Here is a 19034-nt window from a genome sequence, read left to right as displayed (position 1 = left end):
TTTATTCTTGTTAAGGATTTGTTGCCTCATGTATAGTTTGAGTTCCATGTGTTATTTTCTGTCTGCCTCTCAGTGTTGAGTCTGTGTGTGATGGTTTCTTGTTTCCTGTTTTACTTTGAAAGTTCATGTCTCATGTCAGTGTGTTCAGTTTTACCTCTCCCCTGTCTCGTTAGCCTAATTTCTCCCAGCTGTGTCTCCCTCCTGTTGCCCATTCCCTGATTACTCCCCTGTGTATATAAGCCCTGTGTTTTCCTCTGCTCCCTGTCGTGTCGTACCTTCAACTTGCTGTGTGTTCATGATTTCCAGTCCTCCAGCACCTCAGTTTAGAGTTTTGTTTTATATGGAAGTTTTGTCCAGCAATAAAGCTGCGTTTTCAGTTTAAATGTCGTCTCCAAAGAGTCCTGCATTTTGGGTCCACCACTCCTGCCTGCCTGCCACACAGCCTACCATGACAGTTATAGTGTGTTACCATTGTTTAGATGAGTATCTGAAACGGATATGTTTGTTGATTTCTTTCAGCTTTACTCTGTTTCCAGTTTGAAGGGAACTTCGTAATAGGGGACAACACAACTGACACTTGTCGAAAAACTATCTGTCTCCTTAGCTGTGCTTGAAACAGTAAGAACAGAACAGTTACAACAAACCTTGCTAACTAGTTTTGTCATGTCAACAAGAGAGGAATATAGATACCCACTGACTATCACACTGCATAATGAAGTCAGTTTTGTCCTTTCTTTTTATATCCTGTAAAAGAGGATATCTGAGAATACATTTTCTAACTTCACTCATTCAAAACCTGAAAGCCCAAGGTTACAGAATATAATTACTAACTTCAAGTATGAATGTCACATTGTATCAGCAGTCAATATTTACAAGCTACACTACCACAAGATGCAGGGAGAATACGTAGTACAGATGCTTTAGGTCAATTAGTTTTAGTTGCAACGCTGCTATAGACATGAAATTATGGGCTAATTAAAAAAATGCCCTGTGATAGAGGAAATCAGAAAGGGCTTAAGTCTGCAATTACTCATGCCCAAGCACTTTTTTATTAACGTTGGTTATTCTAAACATGCATAACATTTTACAGAATACACATCACTCAGTACGAGTATCACATTGTATCTGTAAGCTTTGGATGCACAAGTATTGTGAAGCTGCCTCTACTGTTGCCTCTCAGCCCAACACACAACATTTGAGGTCAATAAATACAAAAAGAGAATTTTTATTTCAATTGCATGCAAAGCTTGTTATTAAAAATAATAAGTGTGCTTCATCTTCATTTTAGCAGAATTTAAAACATGTAATATGTTCCATAAGAAAAATGCACACAGATAGGAAGCACACAACAAAAATATTTCACAGGAAGTAAACTGCTAGTGTGACATCACTTTAATACTTTTTTTTAGTTCACTGCCATTATCTAACTATATATGGATCGGACACAAACATCCTGATTCTTATCAGGTTACCTGAGATGAACTACAAAACAACATTTCTTTGTACAACATTTGTGCAAAACATTTCCACACTCATTTCTTCTGCACTGGGTTTTTTTTAGCCTTGCACATTTTGAGCTGTTAAAACATCACATCCTGCTGCTGCGTGCTGTCCTGCACTGAGTCTAAACAAGGTCCAGGTTTCTGCTTCAAAAACTCAGTTTCATCATAATGAGCATCTTCATTTTCTGCTGTTCAGGCTGCTTCCGAAAGAGACAGACTCACACCTATCTTGAAATGGAAAGAAGAACTGGAGGAAAAGGCTCATTCACTTAATTTTGATAATATTAGAACAAACAGCTCTTACTGAAGGCAGTCGCAGAAATCCTCAATGCTTTGCCAATAGAGTAAAATTGGAAAACAGGAAGTTTAATTGCATTTTATGTTTCTTAAGTAGTTTACCAGATTTAGCTCAATCAACTAAAACTCCTGAACTCTGTGCAACATTATTCTTTTTTGAACTTACACTATTTAAACCTTGCCTTCACCTGATTTCTTTTCTTTATGTAAAAGTCATCCTACAGACTACTGATGCTGCCTAGCTGCATTCTCACCTGCCACCAACTTGCAGTCTCCTGTCTTTTTCAGATTGACCTTTTGCATAGTTCACCAGAGTGCACCTTCTGCCACTCGTATATTTAACCCTTTATTGACCGGCCCTTCAAATTTACCTGTAAAATGGGCCCGCCGGTGGGCCCATGGTCAATAAAGGGTTAACTCTACATTACATAAGCTGCTATTTGTTACATGTCACTCTATGTTTCATATGTTTTGCTTTTACACGGTAAGTGTTTTTCATGTAAATCATGTTTTCATATAAAAGTGAGCATTTAAGTTCTTAAAACTACCTTTGCTTCAGCTACAGTGTGCTAGGATTTGTCAGTGTCTTATTGACAACATCTGCAGATATGCAATAATAAATAAAAGTAAACTATAACAAATATGGTACTGAAGTCAGGATCTTTTTGAAACAATATACAATAATCTAAATTCATGGGTGCAATTTATACAATGTAGCAATTTTCTACAAACCCAGTTCTAAAAAAAAAAAAACTCTGGGGATGCTCTAAGATGTAAATTGAAAACAGAATTAAATGATTTGCAAATCTCATAAGTTTATATTTTATTCACAGCAGAACATAGAACACATATCAAATGGTTAAAGTGAGGAAATGTACTATTTTAAGAGACAGAAAAAGGTCATACTGAGTTTGATGGCAAAACATGTCCCCCCCCCCCCAAAAAAATAAATAAAAATAGAGACATTCAGCATTTTCTGTTCTTTTAACAGCAGTCAGTAAAACTCAGGGAACAGAGGAGAGCATTTGCGTAACTTTTTGGAAAAGAATGTTGTCCCAGTCTTGTCTCATAGGGTTCAACAGTGTTCGGTTTGTCATGTTTTTGGTTCCAAAATGTGCCAAATGTTTCCAGGTGGTTAAAGGTCTGGACTGCAGGCAGACCAGTGCAGCACCCAGATTCTTCTACTATGAGTTCAAGCAGCTGTAATAGAGACATTATGTGATTCATCTTGCTGTAATATGCATCATCAGTGATGGTGCCTTTCCAGATGTGCAGCCTGCTAATTACATAGGTACCTGAAGCACCCTGATTACCTGTCTGTGTTACACTGTTGCCTACTTGCTGTCCTACACTCAGTCTAAAGAAGGTCTCTGGTTGGAGAAGAAAATCTCTTCATAATGGCCGTCCTCATTTTCTTGAAGACACAGACTCTGTGAAATAAAATGCACCAAACTTGAAATGTTATGAAGAGCTTGAGGAAAACTTTATGAGTGCACATGTAAATACTACAATCATCAAAGTCAGTTTTCCTACCTGTGCCTGATGTGAAGCTTGACGTGTTGATTTTAGTCGCCTAGAAGTTACAGAGATGTTCTCTTTAATTCAACACATTCATTGCAAAATAAATGCTTAAGTCTTTACACGCTTCAAAATATGTTTTAAATCTTGTGGAATTAATTAATTACATAACTTAGAAACTCAAAAAAGGGAACTTCAGACACTCAGGAACTTAAAAATATACCTCAAAACTTCCACTTGTTGTAGTTAATGTTCAGTCAAAATGAAACAATCAACAGTTTCAAGCAATATCACAAGATAAAGAAAAGTGAGACAAAATTCGATATTGCATGGATGGAATAAATCTGGATTGGACATTGATCTTAGAGTCTCACCAAAACACAAAAACCATACAGATGAGTACGATGATCCCAATGATCCCTCCTATAGCAGCCCACCATGATAAAGGCTGATGTGTTCCTGCAGATATAAAAAGGTTAGTGACAAATGCACTTTGATAAATATCATGTTTGTCACTGAGTTTTCAAGCTTATAAGATGGGAACTTCAAATGTTCAAGTTGCTGTGCATGGTTTAATCTACTTACATTCAATCAAATGTTAAGAGAGTGAAAGCTTTCCTATTAACTTAATGATCCCAGTCAGTACTTTCATGTCTTATTTAAAACAGCATCATATTCAATGTTGGGGCCACAAACTTTGTGGTGATAAGGTTGTGTCTGCATGGTGTTGTATGTCTATTCCATGGATTTGGGTTCATGTGGGAGTTTTTAATGAATGAGTGGGAAATATATTCACCTGGTTACCAGTCTGGCAACATGGAGAATGGGTGAGTAGGGACACTGTATTTTTTTGCTGACTGTGTTCATTTGTGTATGTCAGATGCCTTGCCTTCTTTAGATTGCCCTCAAGAAGCTTGCATGTGCTTGCGCTTGACTGCAATGTGGATGGATGACTGAAATATGGAATAAATACTCAATGGAAAATGAATGGAAGCTGGATTGTTTGCTGGTCTATTTAAGAATGAGTCAGCAAAGCAGTTCTCCCTAGTTCATCCTCTGAGTGGCCTAATTGATATCAAGTCACTTCATTCAGTTCAACAGAAAATAAAGCATTCTATGCATTAGGGCAATGCATCCGACCTGAACAAGACAGGTTGGATTGCAGTTGATACTAATGTATTATGGGCACTTTATTTCTTCTGTTTGGGCTTGAAATTTCTGAGGATGACATAAAGCTCTTGGACCCTGCTGACAGTGCTTTCATTTCTGTAAATATGGATGCGTTCCAATTATTCTCACCAAACTTTCTTCAATAAATTCAAACTTGTTAATCACAATTCTGCATACAGTTTATTAATATTAAAAAATGATTGATTCTTGTGCTGCTGTCTGCGTTTACCTGTTGGATGAATCTCTGCTGATGTCTGATTACCCAGATCATTAGTGGCCACACAGTAATAAACTCCTCCATCTGTTACATTGAAGCTGTAAATCTCTCCTTCAGATACTTTCACAGCTCCATCTCTGCTCTTCTTGAACCAGGTGAAGCTGCTGACTGGAGGTTTGGCTCTGCTGGAGCAGGTCAGGTTCACCCAGCTGCCTGCTGACACCAAACCTGGAGGACTGATGGATGCTGAGGTGTCTTTAGGAGCATCTGGAGAAAAAAAAAAAAAGAAAGACATACGCCATAAATCATGTTGTCCTATAGGATTCAGTTCAACAACAAACTCTGATTGTCTTACATGAAACACTGAGAGTCTCTTCTGTCTCTGCTGTCTTGGTGTCTTTTCCTTGGTTCACAGGATATCTGGCAGAGCAGCTGATCTTCTTTCCATCATGTGTGTCTGACAGAGTGATGGTCTGCTGGATTTTAGTTGTAAAGCTTCCATCTGTGTTTTCCTCTATTTTGTTGTGAGAGTCTTGTGTGAGATTCCAGGTGAGTTGAGGAGGGGAGTGTGGACAGGGAGTGAGAGCTGAGCAGGTTATAGTGACAGACTCCTTCTCCTTCAGATCACCTGGGATTGTAATATTGGGCCTCCAAGGAGAATCTGTGGTTTCAAAGATTTTGAAAATATATACAAATTTATTTAAACTCTATACTTAACACACACTAATCCAGTATACTGCATTGCACTGCACACTACACTTTACACGGTAATTATGAACCACTCTGTTGTCACATGTTTGCTGGTGCATAGTTTTTGTTTTGATTTTCAAATATTTTTATGATGTGTAATATCATTTGTATTTTACTTCATTCTATTGATTTTGATTTAGATTACCTTTTATCTCATTAAGATATTTGTTTTGTCATCTTTTCATATCTTACAAATAAGTTTAATTATTAACCCTGTAAGACCCAACCCATCACAAAATAGCCAGAAAAATCAGATTTTCTTGGAAATGAGAAGTTTATTAACCCTTATAACAAAATCCACATTTTTATTATACACCACATGCTATATCATGCTATATCATGTGGTGTATAATAGATTTTTATTATATATTTATTACATTTTTTGTATTGCATAAGATATGTGGCAACTTTTTGTTAAAAATAATGTTAATTTAAAAGAAGAGTTTTGTCCATAACATTTTGAAATTATGGCAAGTATTGATCATGTTGATGAGATAGAGGTTATGATACAAAGGGCATCATAGGGTTAACATGCATGGACATAATAGGAGTGAAGCCTGTCAGGAGTAAATATGTGAAGAGAATGGAGATTTTAAACCAAATTGGAAGAAGTTGTAAAAATATTAAAATCATTGTTGAATGACAGTGATCTTCATGCCCTCAGGTCAAACTGCACTGAACACAGACAGTTCTGTCAAAAGAATCACTGCATGAGCTCAGGAACACTTCTGAAAGCCATCAGTAGAGCTGGATGCAGAAATGGAAGTTAAAAGTCCATTCATGCTCTGAACACATTTAACATGAAGTGAGACGGAGATTAAAACTGGCTTTAAACTAGACTGTGTTCTGTACAAACCTGTCACACACTGAAACTGTTTTCAAATGTTATGAAACAATAAAAACTATGATAACATGGTAAAATGATAAAATAAAAATGATACTGACTGCCTTGGAAAGACTTCTGTACAGTTAAGATATGAAATGTAAATCAGGAAAATCACTGTGACTGTATTGAAAATTTTAGGCTGAAAAAAGGATATTTTAGAATACAGAAAACTATTTCAGTGTGGTTTATTGTCATTTTGTTATTAAACATTAATTTATTTTAAAAACAACTCACCTCTGACTGTTATTTGAAGAGGATCACAAGCTGTCGCCTTGAATGGTTCTCTCTCTACTCTTAAGAAGTATGTGTCTGTGTATGTGGTGGTTAAATTAGAAAACAGAGTGGTGCAGTCTCTCTGACTCAGGTTCCCAGTAATACTCATTGGATAGATGCTAACTGCTCCACTACTGTTGAAGATCACATTGTTTTTGATTTTGGTAATATCAGAATTGTTTTTAATCCACACTCCAAAGGTTTTTCTTGTGCTGATAAATTTCTGTTCTTCTTTGGATCTGAAGCTACATGGGATTTGCAAACAAGATCCACTCAGTGCTTCCAGCTTCTTTGATGCATTTATGAAGAGTGCTGCTTTATCAGGACAACCAGCCAAAGCAGCTGTAAATACAGTGTCATGATTAATAAATTGTTGACTCTTCACAGGCCTTTCAGCTTTTCTTTGTCAATAAAGTTCAGATTGTAAAATGACTCCATGTCTGTGAATGACTGAACAAACAGCTCACCTGGAACAAAGAGGACAATCAGCAACATGCCGACTGTCACCATGTTCACACACAGGAACTTGTTGAAACCCTGAATTACAAACACACATCAGATATTTAATCACTTGAACTATGGATTTTGAAGAGATTATACATTATTCTTTAAAACAAATTCTTAATCCAGACTTGCTCTGTGCAATACGAGCTGTCATCATAAGGAAACATTATTAACAACATCTGACATATGAAATATAAAAACAATAACAATACAACAGAGTTTGTCTTTGAGAGTAAAACTAAATCATCAGGAAGGAAAATGACATAAATGTATCTGTCAGTGCACTAAAATAAGAATCACAAAATAAAAGCTTTAGTTTCATTAAATAAAAGCATCATATGTTTCCTTACCAAACAAGTCCCAGTTTAGTCTCACAGTTTGTTTTAGAGTGAAATGAAGCAAAATTACAATAAACCCTGTAAACTAGTGGTCAGCATATGAGAACGAAGCAAGCACTGACATACCCACTGATACACTCGTTTATGTTCTTCCTGCTTAAAAGTTGAAACAGAGCATATGACATGTCAATCTATTTTTAACGTCTGAACTCACATTCACAACCTAAAATATTTTTTTTAACTTCACTCTTTCAAAGCCTGCAAGCTTAGCCGTAGTTAAAATATTTTTTAAAAATCCCAGTATGAACATCACTTATTATCAGGAGTTATTACAAGCTGTTAGGGTCATCGTAAAAATTAATATTCAAATACTAATTAATACTAAAAAAAAACTGATTAGTAATAAACTCTGAAACTCTTTATCAGTTTATTTACCTTTGCAAAGAAATCAACAACAGTACAGACAGCATGACCACAGTCTGCATGCCCTCTGACACACAGAGGGATTGTAAGCCTAGAATATTTACAGAGAGAAGGTATCTACCTGCCATGATCACAGAGTACATTTAGAACATTACATAGAACAGAAAACTCATCAACATTTGCTTTAAAGATTACATGAAGACACAATAAGACAATTTAGAGACTTTCATTCAGTAAAGTCAGCTTGAGACAGAGAAGAAGAAGAATCTTAAAAATTTCATTAATCATCTATATTAAAACTTGATATAGATGATTAACATAGACTATTAGACCCATGAAGTGAATCACTGACATCTGAAAAATGATGTGTTGATACAGCTCTTGAATTCTCCTTAACGATACAAGACTGAACAGTTTGTTTCTGGGAAGATAACAATAACTGAAAAACTGTGTCAAAAAATAGAAATGTGTGGCCAGTCGGTAGATCAGACATATGTTATGATTCGGCTGTGTGCAGGCAGGAAGAGAACCCAAAATGCAGAAATCACAACACACAGGAATAACTCAAAATGCAGCTTTATTGCTGACACACGGAAATGATGCAGGACTAAAGTAAACTGGAGAATAAAAACTAAACTTCACCAAGAGGCACACAAGAAAACACACAGCATGAGGGAGGACACAACACTGACACAGAGAAACACAGGGCTTAAATACACTGGGGAATAAAGAGGGGAATGAGACACAGAAGGAGAGCACAGCAGGGAGAAATCAGACATGACGAGACCAAAGGGAAGCAAAACTCAATACATTCACCAAGGACACAGACTTTCAAAGTAAAACAGGAAATGTAACACTGAGACGTGGACTTGACTAGGGGATACAGCTGACAGGGGAGACAGAGCAACTAAGAAACACAGAGGCCCAACATAAGGGAGGCACAGAGAACACTAAACACTGTGTCAGTGGCCCAGGACCGTGACAACATATGCAGGGAGGTTATAGATAAGATGGGAGTAAAAACCGGATCCAGGGGTGCTCGCTGTTATGTGTGGGACCATTAACATGCTGCACTATCATCAGTGTTTAAATCACAACTACCGATGAAAGGGAATTGGTCAAATTGGCAGTATATGAAAACAGATGAGAGAATTAATTCAGGAAGTCATTTGGTGTAATAATACACCAAAATGGATTTTCATACTTAACTTTGAAGGGATGATATGAGCTCAGAGTAAATGAATGACAACTTAAGTTGCACTTGTAAATCACTGATATTCCCCCACCTCAGCCTGAGCACCTCGGGGCATTCAAATATTTGTAATTGTTTTGGCAAAGTTCCACAAGGGGGCAGTAGTTATCAGTGGAAAAGCTGTTTTGGGGCCAGACTTCAACGGACAGTCAGGCCTGCAGAGAGGATCTTCCCTCCATCCAGGACCTGTACAAGTCCAGGATAAAGAAACAGGTGGAAAACATCACTGCAGACGCCTCACATCCCAGAAATAACTGTTCAAACTGCAGCCTTCAGGCAGGCGCTACAGACCACTGTTTACAAAAACCACAGAGACAGTTTCCTCCCCCAGGCTGTCACTCTGATGAACACTGTGAAATGACCCACTCTTACATCATTCAGGTCATAACACATATGCATATTACACCAATCAGTTTGTCACCAGTACTTTGTATAGTTTCTTAAGACTTTGTGTAACTTGTTCCTTGTTTGTGTGCACAAACTTGGCCAAATAAAGATGAGTCAGATTCTGAATTTAATACTAGGTAAACAGATGAAACTGTAACAGAGTGGAAACTGACGGGATTGTCCAAGCATCATGCTGCAGCAGTCTTACATAAGATTAGGGTTAGATCAGTGTTTATGGATAAAATGCTTGACCTTAAAGTGAAGCAGGTCCTTTTTAAAAAGCTCAGTCCTGTTGAGGAGCGGCATGAATTTGTCCACAAAGGAAATGTCTCAATTCCTGTAACACCATCTCTACTCTCAAAGCAAAACTGTTGAACATCACTGCAGTGAATTTAGTGATATTTTGAGGTGGAGTTTGTCCTCCTGCAGAAACTTTAGTTGATGTGTTGTGATGTGACTCTGCTCATCTGACAGCTTTCTGTCTCTGGATTGTTGGAGCGTCTTGATCTGAACCAGCTGAAGGAAAAATTCAGGAAAAAATATAAGAAAGAATGAATTATTTTGTTTTACAACAGATGAGTTTGTTTGTGGTTTCACATGAGTGTATCACAGAAACATTTGTCTCACCACTCAAATACGATCAGTGTGCTCACGAGCATTATGATTCCCACAGTCTTCTAGTATAAACACCAACCAGGTTTCCACCTTTAATACAACAAGATTTTAGAGTGATTAAGACAGTATGTGACAGAATGAACATTTGACAGTAAGGAAGTGCATTTCAGGGGTAATAACTGTTTTTCCCTTCTAACACATGAACAACCACACGTTGGATGAAAAAAATCTTTGAACTTCATAAAACAAATTCAGTCTCAGATAAAACACACATCTGTTTCTACTTTCTTCTGAGATATATTACAAAAAACGGAATAATAAAAAAAAACCAAATAAAAATAATAATAAAAGAAAATGCTGCAGCACGGTGGCACATCGGTTACAAGAAGGTCCTAAGTTCAATTCCACTATCAGGCGAGGCCCTTTCTGTGTGGAGTATGCATGTTCTCCCTGTGTTTGCGTGGGTTCTCTCCCCGGATACTCCGGCTTCCTCCCACATAAACACATGCAGTTAGTGGGTTTAGGTTAACTGATAACTATAAATTGCCCATAGGTGTGAACGTAAGTGTGTGAATGGTTGTCTGTCTCTATGTGTTAGCCCTGCGACAGATTGGTGACCTGTCCAGGGTGTACCCTGCCTGTCGCCCTAAGACAGCCGAAATAGGCTCCAGCTCCCTGCTACCCTGAGAAGGAAAAGCAGAGAATTGAAACGAAAAGAAAAGAAATCTGCTGAGTAACTTCAGTCACATGAATCACTCCTGATGTCTGATTACCCAGATCATTAGTGGCCACACAGTAATAAACTCCTCCATCTGTTACATTGAAGCTGTAAATCTCTCCTTCAGATACTTTCACAGCTCCATCTCTGCTCTTCTTGAAGCAGGTGAAGCTGGTGTGCAATTCTGGTGTTTAGTTATGTGACGTATTTTCTGTTTTATATTTGTGTTTGGGTTTGCATTTATGTTTCATTATTCCAGTTTGGAGTTTTATGTTTGAGCCTTTGAATACAGGTTTTGATTTCTGCCTTTTTCTTAAATGTTGTTGTCTTTATCGGTATGACTTTAGATTCATGATTGTTAATTTTACCCCATCGTTATGCTACTGAGGAGTGTTTCATCCAGGATTTTGCTTCATGTTTTGATGTTTTATGTTTTTAGTTGTAGTTTTATGTGTCTGTTCCTCCCTCTGTCTCTTCTCTCTCTTTGTGCCTGTTCCACATCTTGGTCAGGTATCATTCTTCTTGTGTCTGTGTTTTGCATTTGTCTCCTGTTTTATTTCGAAGGTTGGTTTTCTATCAGGTTTTCTGTTAGTTTAATTTTCTGTTCCATGATTGATGTTTCCAGTTCTTTTTACCTCTTTCTTCTTTGAGTCTGCAGACTGGAATGCAGAGATCGGCAGTAACGTGTAACGCGTTACTGTAATCCGATTACTTTTTTCAAGTAATGAGTAAAATAAGGGATTACTATTGCAAAAAAGGTAATTAGATTACCGTTACTTTCCCGTAAGCACGCTGCGTTACTGCATTACTAAAACCATGATTTTTTTGTGAGTGTCTCATGACAGTGACGTAAGCGAGTGCGACGTTCGTGGCAACAGCTGTGTGCAGATCAAAAATGGATAATATATCGAGTGCGAGAGAGAGTATGAGCGTGCAGCATTTAAAGCGTGGAAGTACTGACCTTAGTTTGAGTTTGATTCCGTAAAAAGTGACAAAAACATTAGTGTTCACTGCGTGGGAAGAAAACTTCTTTTTACAGCGAAAAAACCCTTAACTTCCGAGCAAGCACCGAGTGCGCTACCACGGAATGGGAAATTCACAGACAAACTCGTGGATTCTTCAACTGACCACTGCAGCACCCCTGGACCAGGGCAAACATCTGCCTGCCCAACTCCTGCTTTACAGGTGAAAATAGAGCAACAGGACCGCTAGTCTTTGATTTTATTTATTTTCTGCTGTGTTTTACTTGCATCTGTTTGAAAGACTGAGTGTAAACACAAAAAAATATTTTATTTTATGTGCTGGAATGTGCAGAAAATGGGTTTAAATGTTAAACAAATTTCTTCCAGTCAGAGAATGTTGCATATAATTAAATTTTTGCTTGATGCATAAAGTTAAAAGATTAAAACTAATAAAACAAGTTTTAAAAAGAGACTTTTTCATTTGATTACATTTTATATGATGGATTATGCAGAAAAAGTAGAATTGGGCTGAAAGATCTATTGCTTTATTACCTATTCAGGTTGTAAATCAAGTAATGGCATTACTTTTTGGAGAAGTAATCAGTAAGTTACTGATTACTTTTTTTAAGTAACTCGACCAACACTGCTGGAATGTGCTTTGTGGCGAGAATATATAATTTGAATGTTAATGTGTTGATTTTTGTGCCAAGTGCAGTATACTTTGCCGTAGTCTGTTGAAGAAGCAGCATTAGTGTCACGGTTTGTGAGGCAGACTGTGTGGAGATGAGAGATGCAAAAAATGGAAGTTAAAACACTACAATGAAAATAAAAATATAAAAACAAACATTGATGCTTTCTCTGTGTGAACTTATTTAACATAAAGTGAGACATAGATGAAAACTGATTTTAATCTGACAAATAAAAAGTAAAAATGTTTTTGAAAATAGTGAAAACTGCATCCATCTGGCTTTTTGTGTTTGGTAAAAGAGTCCAGGTGCTAAACTGGCCTGTCTGTAGTACAGACCTGTCACACACTAAAAATATAATTTGCACATTATCAAACAGTGATCTGTTAGTCGTGTTAAAAGATGAACAAGAGCCTGACCCACAAAAAACAATCAAAGTTTTTAGTTTTAATCTTTTCTATGAACAGAAATGAACTGAGATTGTAAATGATTTAAAAAACACTTCATTTTGTTTTTATTTACGTTTTACACCATAACTTTTCTGGAAGGCTTCTGTTCAATAAAGAAATAAACTAAGTCAGGACAATCACTGTGACTGTAGTGTTACTTTTAGCTTCAAGAGATATTGTAGACAAAGATTAGAGATCAACTGTCTGAATGTGAATTATTGTCATTTTAATATAAACGTAAATAAAAATAACTCACCTCTGACTGTTATTTGAAGAGGATCACAAGAAGCTGTCGCCTTGAATGGTTCACTCTCTGCTCTGAAGAAGTATGTGTCTGTGTATGTGGTGGTTAAATTTAAAACAGAGTGGTGCAGTCTCTCTGACTCAGGTTCCCAGTAACACTCATTGGATAGATGCTAACTGCTCCACTACTGTTGAAGATCACATTGTTTGGATAAATGACAAATCTAGAATCATTTTTAATCCAAACTCCAAAATTTTTTCTTGTTCTGATAAATGTCTGTTCTTCTTTGGGTTTGAAGCTACATGGGATTTGCAAACAAGATCCACTCAGTGCTTCCAGCTTCTTTGGTACAGCTGTGCTCTGCTTCTTCAGGACATTCAGCTAAAGCAGCTGTAAATACAGAGTCATGATTAGTAAACTGTTGACTTTATCTTCCTCTGTGCAAAGCTGTCATTCTTTCATAAGGAACCACTATTAACAACATCTTAAATATAAAATATAAAAACAATACTACAGAGTTTGTCTTTGTGAGTAAACTAAATCACCAGGAAGGAAAATGACATAAATATATATGTCAGTGCACTAAAAGAAGAATCACAAAATAAAAGCTTCAGTTTCATTAAATAAAAGCATCAAATGTTTCCTTACCACACAAGTCCCAGTTTATTCTCACAGAGTGAAATGAAGCAAAATTACAATAAACCCTGTGTGATCATCATATCAGAGAGAAGGAAGCACTAACATACCCACAGACTAACATCTGCATACTAAACTCATTTGTGTCCTTCCTGCTTCTAACCCGCTAAATGAGGAAGTGGATTAGTACTCTTTCTCTTCCTAAAAAACCAAATGTCATGTTGCCATATCATTTTTTGATTGGTCGACATGGTGCATTTTTCCACCAACACAAACGGGCTGTTTTTTGTTTTGTTTTTTTAATCTTTTGGTCATAAGCAGAGAGTGCTTGCTTGCGCTGTCCTTAGACGTTAAACATCAGAATCAGAATCAGAATCAGAATACTTTATTGATCCCTGGGGGAAATTATTTCTTTGTTACAGTGCTCCATTATACACCAACATTAACAAAACAGACAACACGCTAACTAAGAATAGCACAATATATATATATCTATATATATATATACATAAGTCACACAATAATAAATAGCAGGAAAGAAACATAAGTCACACAATAATAAATAGCTGGAAAAGAACCGTGTAGTTGTAGCAGTAACCAGTATGTTAAGCAGATGCATTATACAGGGAGATGGCCACAGGCAGGAATGATTTCCTGTGACGTTCAGTGGTGCTTTTCGGTACTCTCAGTCTCTCACTGAACGTGCTCCTGTGACTGACCAGCATGTCATGGAGTGGGTGGGAGGTGTTATCCAACATTGTCTTTATTTTGGACAGCATCCGCCTCTCCGACACCACCTTGAGGGAGTCCAGCTCCATCCCAACAACATTACTGGCCTTACGGATCAGTTTATCGAGTCTGTTGGCATCTGCGACCCTCAGCATGCAACAGCATAGAGGATCGCACTGGCCACAACAGACTCGTAGAAAATCCTCAGCATTTTGTGGCAGATGTTGAAGGACCTCAGTCGCCTCAAAAAATAGAGACGACTCTGGCCCTTCCTGTAGAGTGCTTTAGTGTTTTTAGCCCAGTCCAGTTTATTGTCAATGTGGACTCCAAGGTATTTATAATCCTCCACAATGTCAACACTGACCCCCTGGATTGAAACAGGGGTCAAGTGTTTCCTTGTCTTCCTGAAGTCCACGATCAGTTCTTTGGTCTTTGCCACGTTGAGCTGCAGATGATTCTGCTCACACCACGTGACAAAGGAGTCGACCACAGCCCGGTACTCCGTCTCATCATCCCTGCTGATGCATCCAACCACCGCAGAGTCATCAGAAAACTTCTGAAGATGGCAGGTCTCTGTGCAGTGGCTGAAGTCTGTGGTGTAGAGGGTGAAGAGGAAGGGGGAGAGGACAGTCCCCTGTGGTGCCCCTGTGTTGCTGATTACCTTGTCAGACACACACTGTGGAAGACGTACATATTGTGGTCTTCCTGTCAGGTAATCAACAATCCAGGTCACCAGAGAAGCATCTACCTGCATCGCTGCTAACTTATCACCCAGCAGGGTCGGCCTGATGGTGTTGAAAGCACTGGAAAAGTCAAAAAACATGACCCTCACAGTGCTCGCCGGCTGGTCCAGATGGGCGTAGACACGATCAAGCAGGTAGATGATGGCGTCCTCTGTTCCGAGACGAGGCTGATAGGCAAATTGAAGGGGATCCAGATGTGGTTTGACAATGGGTCGCAGCTGGTCCAGGATGAGCCTTTCAAGAGTCTTCATGATGTGGGAGGTCAGTGCCACGGGCCTGTAATCCTGGGGGCCACTGGGACGTGGCGTCTTTGGAATAGGGACGAGGCATGATGTCTTCCACAGCACTGGGACCCTCTGCAGACTCAGACTCAGCATAAACAGTTTATGAAAGACTCCACTCAGCTGGGGGGCACAGGTCTTGAGGACGCGGGGACTCACTCCGTCTGGTCCAGCAGACTTGCCCGAGTGCAGTCTCCTCATTTGCATCTCCACCTGGTATTGAGTGAAGGTGATGGGTGGGGGAGGGGTCTCAGGAATCTCACAGGAGGCAACAGTGTTATTTGAAGAGAGAGGCAGGCACAGTGGTGTGGCTCTGGATTCCAGGCTGACTACAGGTGAGGTTGTGGGGGTGTGAGCAGACACTGTGGTGTCGAATCTATTGAAAAACAGATTTAACTCGTTAGCTCTATCCTCACCTCCCTCAGCTCCCCTGCTGTTGGTTGGCCTGAATCCAGTGATGGTCTTCATGCCCCCATGACGTAACTATTGAGGAAAAAACACCGTGTATTTATTGTTTATCATGACTCTGGTTTTACGTGGCCTATCAACACAATTTAAAAACTGGTATATATCACCTTGTTGGTTTGTGATCTTGAAGTGGTCATGTGATTGACTTACCACGACCACTTTATTCTTCCTCAGTCAAACAACAGCACTCGTGCGACTGTTTTGCCCTCCTGAGCTCCAGGTGTTGTGCCAAAAAGTGATTGCTGTCTGCGGGAGCGCGTGCAGCTGCTTAAAGCTGTAGCGTCCAGATTACTTACAGCTACTTCCGTGCAACTGAAATAAGATGCAGTAAGCTGAACACAGCTTCTACCGTCTGTTTGTTGAAAAATAGTAACGCGACTGCACCGCATTTTCTTGTTAGTAACGGTAAAAGCGTTGTAACGATAGGAATAGTAATTAGTTGGATTACTCGTTACTGAAAAAAGTAGCGCCGTTAGTAACGCCGTTAACTGCTAATAACCTAATAATGCTTAATAGTCTGATGTTATTATAAAATACTACCAATACAACTAAAATTTGCAAATTACACACCCAGAACCAAATAGTCAAATGAAGCAAGTGTTAGACTTGAAAAGAAAAGTTGCTGTTTGTCAGACATAAAGCAGTAACAAAAGACTTTGACTTGTGGTAGTCAGATGGATCAGTGACAACAAATTTAACCCTGACTATGAGTGGTCAACTGACCAGTAAACATTCAGTAAAGTTGTATTTAATTCCAAATGTGCATAACATTTTACAGAATACATATCACTCAGTATGAATATCACACTGTATCTTGTATCTTCTTGATGCATTCTCAATCATCCAGGAAAGTAAAACTCCAAAAGTTGATTCTGTTCATCTGGACGTAGCGTTTTGTGTTAGAAACGTTTCGTCACTCATCCAAGTGACTTCTTCAGTCTCAGCTGACTGCAGGTTTCCCCAAATCTTATAAACAGTACATTTGCATAATGACTGAAACCAGCCCACTGAAGGAACAATGGGCTGGGAGTTCAGTTCCTTAATCATAATTATGCAAATTCTCATGACCATTGATCAACAACCACTGACCAAAACCCACTGATCAAAGAACACTGATCAATGGCCATGAGTACCATTCACAGAGAGTTGGGGAATGGCTGCAATCACAGCATTGTAAGGCGGCGAAAGATGTACCCTTAGGCCCCCTCCTCGATTCAGAGATGGTCTTTCCCTTTTCACGTAAATGGCCTCCTTGACTCTGCGCTCAAACCAGCGTTCCTCCCTGTCCAGGATGTGTACATCCTCATCATTGAAAGAGTGTCCACTGGCCTGTAGGTGTAAATAGACTGCAGAGTCCTGGCCTGACGAGGTAGCTCTTCTGTGTTGTGCCATCCGCTTCGCCAGAGGTTGTTTGGTTTCCCCGATGTATCTTGTAAACTTTAGGTGCACTTGTATTGTGAAGCTTTAAGACAAAGGTGTCACGGTTCTGGATCCGTTGGACCCAGTATTTTGAGTTTATTATGTTTTGGTTTATTTTTTGAATAATGGATTTGTCAGGTCCGACGGTGCCCCGACCGGCGACCTGTGTGTATGTGTGTTTGTTCTCTCTCTCTCGCTCTGTTTCTCTCTCCGGCTCCGCTGCGATTGTTACGCGGTTGCGTAGCAACGGGAGATCTCCGACCCGGAAGTGCTGCCACTCTGAGCTGTCCCACCTGCGGATTGGCTTCACTGTAAATAAAGACACTGTTCAACTTTAACGAGAGGTCCGCATCTGGGTTCACTAACTCACCATCCATAACAGGATTGTGCTTTGTTGATTATTATTATAATCTATGTTTCAGTTATTCTTGTTAAGAGATTAGTTCTTATGTTTGGTTTTCTCTGAATTACGATTTGCTTGGGTTTTGAGTAGTGATTCATGTTTCCTGTTTTATTGTGAAAGTCTTTGTCTTATGTTAGTGTGTGCAGCTTTGTTCCCCCTGTCTCGTTAGCCCTGATCTCTCCCAGCTGTGTCTCCCTCCTGTTGCCGATTCCCTCATTACTACCCTGTGTATATAAGCCCTGTGTTTTCCCGTGCTCGGTGTCGCGTCGTACCATCAGATTATGCCTGTGTGTTTTCGTATCAGTGTTCAGTACCCTTGCTCAGTTTATGTTTTGTTTTCATGCCAGCAATAAAGCTGAGGTTTTAAGTTATAATTCAGTGTCTGAGTCCTGCGATTGGATCCACCTCTCCATCCGCCTGCACACAGAGCCCTGACAGAACGACGCGACCAGTAATGGATCCAGCGGACTCACTGTGGAAGCGCAGCTCCCGTTTTGACGGGACCCGGCTAGCGCTTGGAGGGCCTCCGTGCTGCCGTTCCTCGCTTCGGCCCACTCGTCTGCTTCCTCCCCTCGGACGCCCCGGTCTCGCAGAAGATGCTCCAGCCGGTCCCGGGAGGATTACTACGAGCCTGCAAGCAACCAGCTTACACCTGCACAGGCGTTCTACAAAATGTTAGGGATCATTATTGTGCCACCCAACTCACCCAGCGTTCCCACACCGCAGGAGGAGCAACCGCAGCAGAGTTTTGCCACGTCACCCTCAGCCAGTCCCGATCCCTCTTCGACAGGAAAGCGGCGGATGCGTCGCCAGCACTCACAGCTCCAGCAGGAGCCTGGGATTCATTTCAAACAACCGCCTAGGGTGAGTGACAGAGTCCCCCTTCATTCGCCTTTTGTGTCAAGGGATAGACAGACTGTTTCCCCCAAAGCTGCGAACGCCAGCTTCATGAACACTACAGCTCGTGTTTCTCCTGTTCGGGAAAATAAAAATTTTTGTTTTGAGAACGATTATTTTCCCATTGGTTCAAAAGACTGTGCTCCTGATGTTCCTTCAGACCCAGGAGTTAAGACTGTTTCGTCTGGAACTGTTTATTCTGGGGCTATGTTTATTCAGTCAGCTGCCCGTCCACTTTCAGCTCAGTTACCTGCTCAACAGCCACCT

At 39.5% G+C, this 19034-nt stretch overlaps 1 protein-coding gene across 1 annotated transcript in view; it reads right to left on the bottom strand.

The window, feature by feature from the left end:
* LOC134634162 (sialoadhesin-like) overlaps positions 1–16048 on the bottom strand; it is a 115251-nt gene extending 99203 nt beyond the window's left edge. The window contains exons 1-6 of the mRNA XM_063483224.2: positions 15997–16048; positions 15740–15909; positions 15305–15466; positions 7081–7150; positions 6575–6955; positions 5060–5365 (exon numbers count right to left, since the gene is read on the bottom strand). Of these exons, the coding sequence (XP_063339294.2) occupies positions 5060–5365; positions 6575–6955; positions 7081–7150; positions 15305–15466; positions 15740–15909; positions 15997–16048 (1141 nt within the window). The remainder of the gene's footprint in view (positions 1–5059; positions 5366–6574; positions 6956–7080; positions 7151–15304; positions 15467–15739; positions 15910–15996) is intronic.
* Between the last annotated feature and the right edge of the window lie 2986 nt (positions 16049–19034).

This window comes from Pelmatolapia mariae, linkage group LG9 (genome assembly GCF_036321145.2).
Source record: "Pelmatolapia mariae isolate MD_Pm_ZW linkage group LG9, Pm_UMD_F_2, whole genome shotgun sequence".
NCBI classification, from domain to species: domain Eukaryota; kingdom Metazoa; phylum Chordata; class Actinopteri; order Cichliformes; family Cichlidae; genus Pelmatolapia; species Pelmatolapia mariae.
The sequence above is the reverse complement of the archived record's forward strand: the minus strand, read 5'-3'. Positions and strand labels throughout refer to the sequence as shown.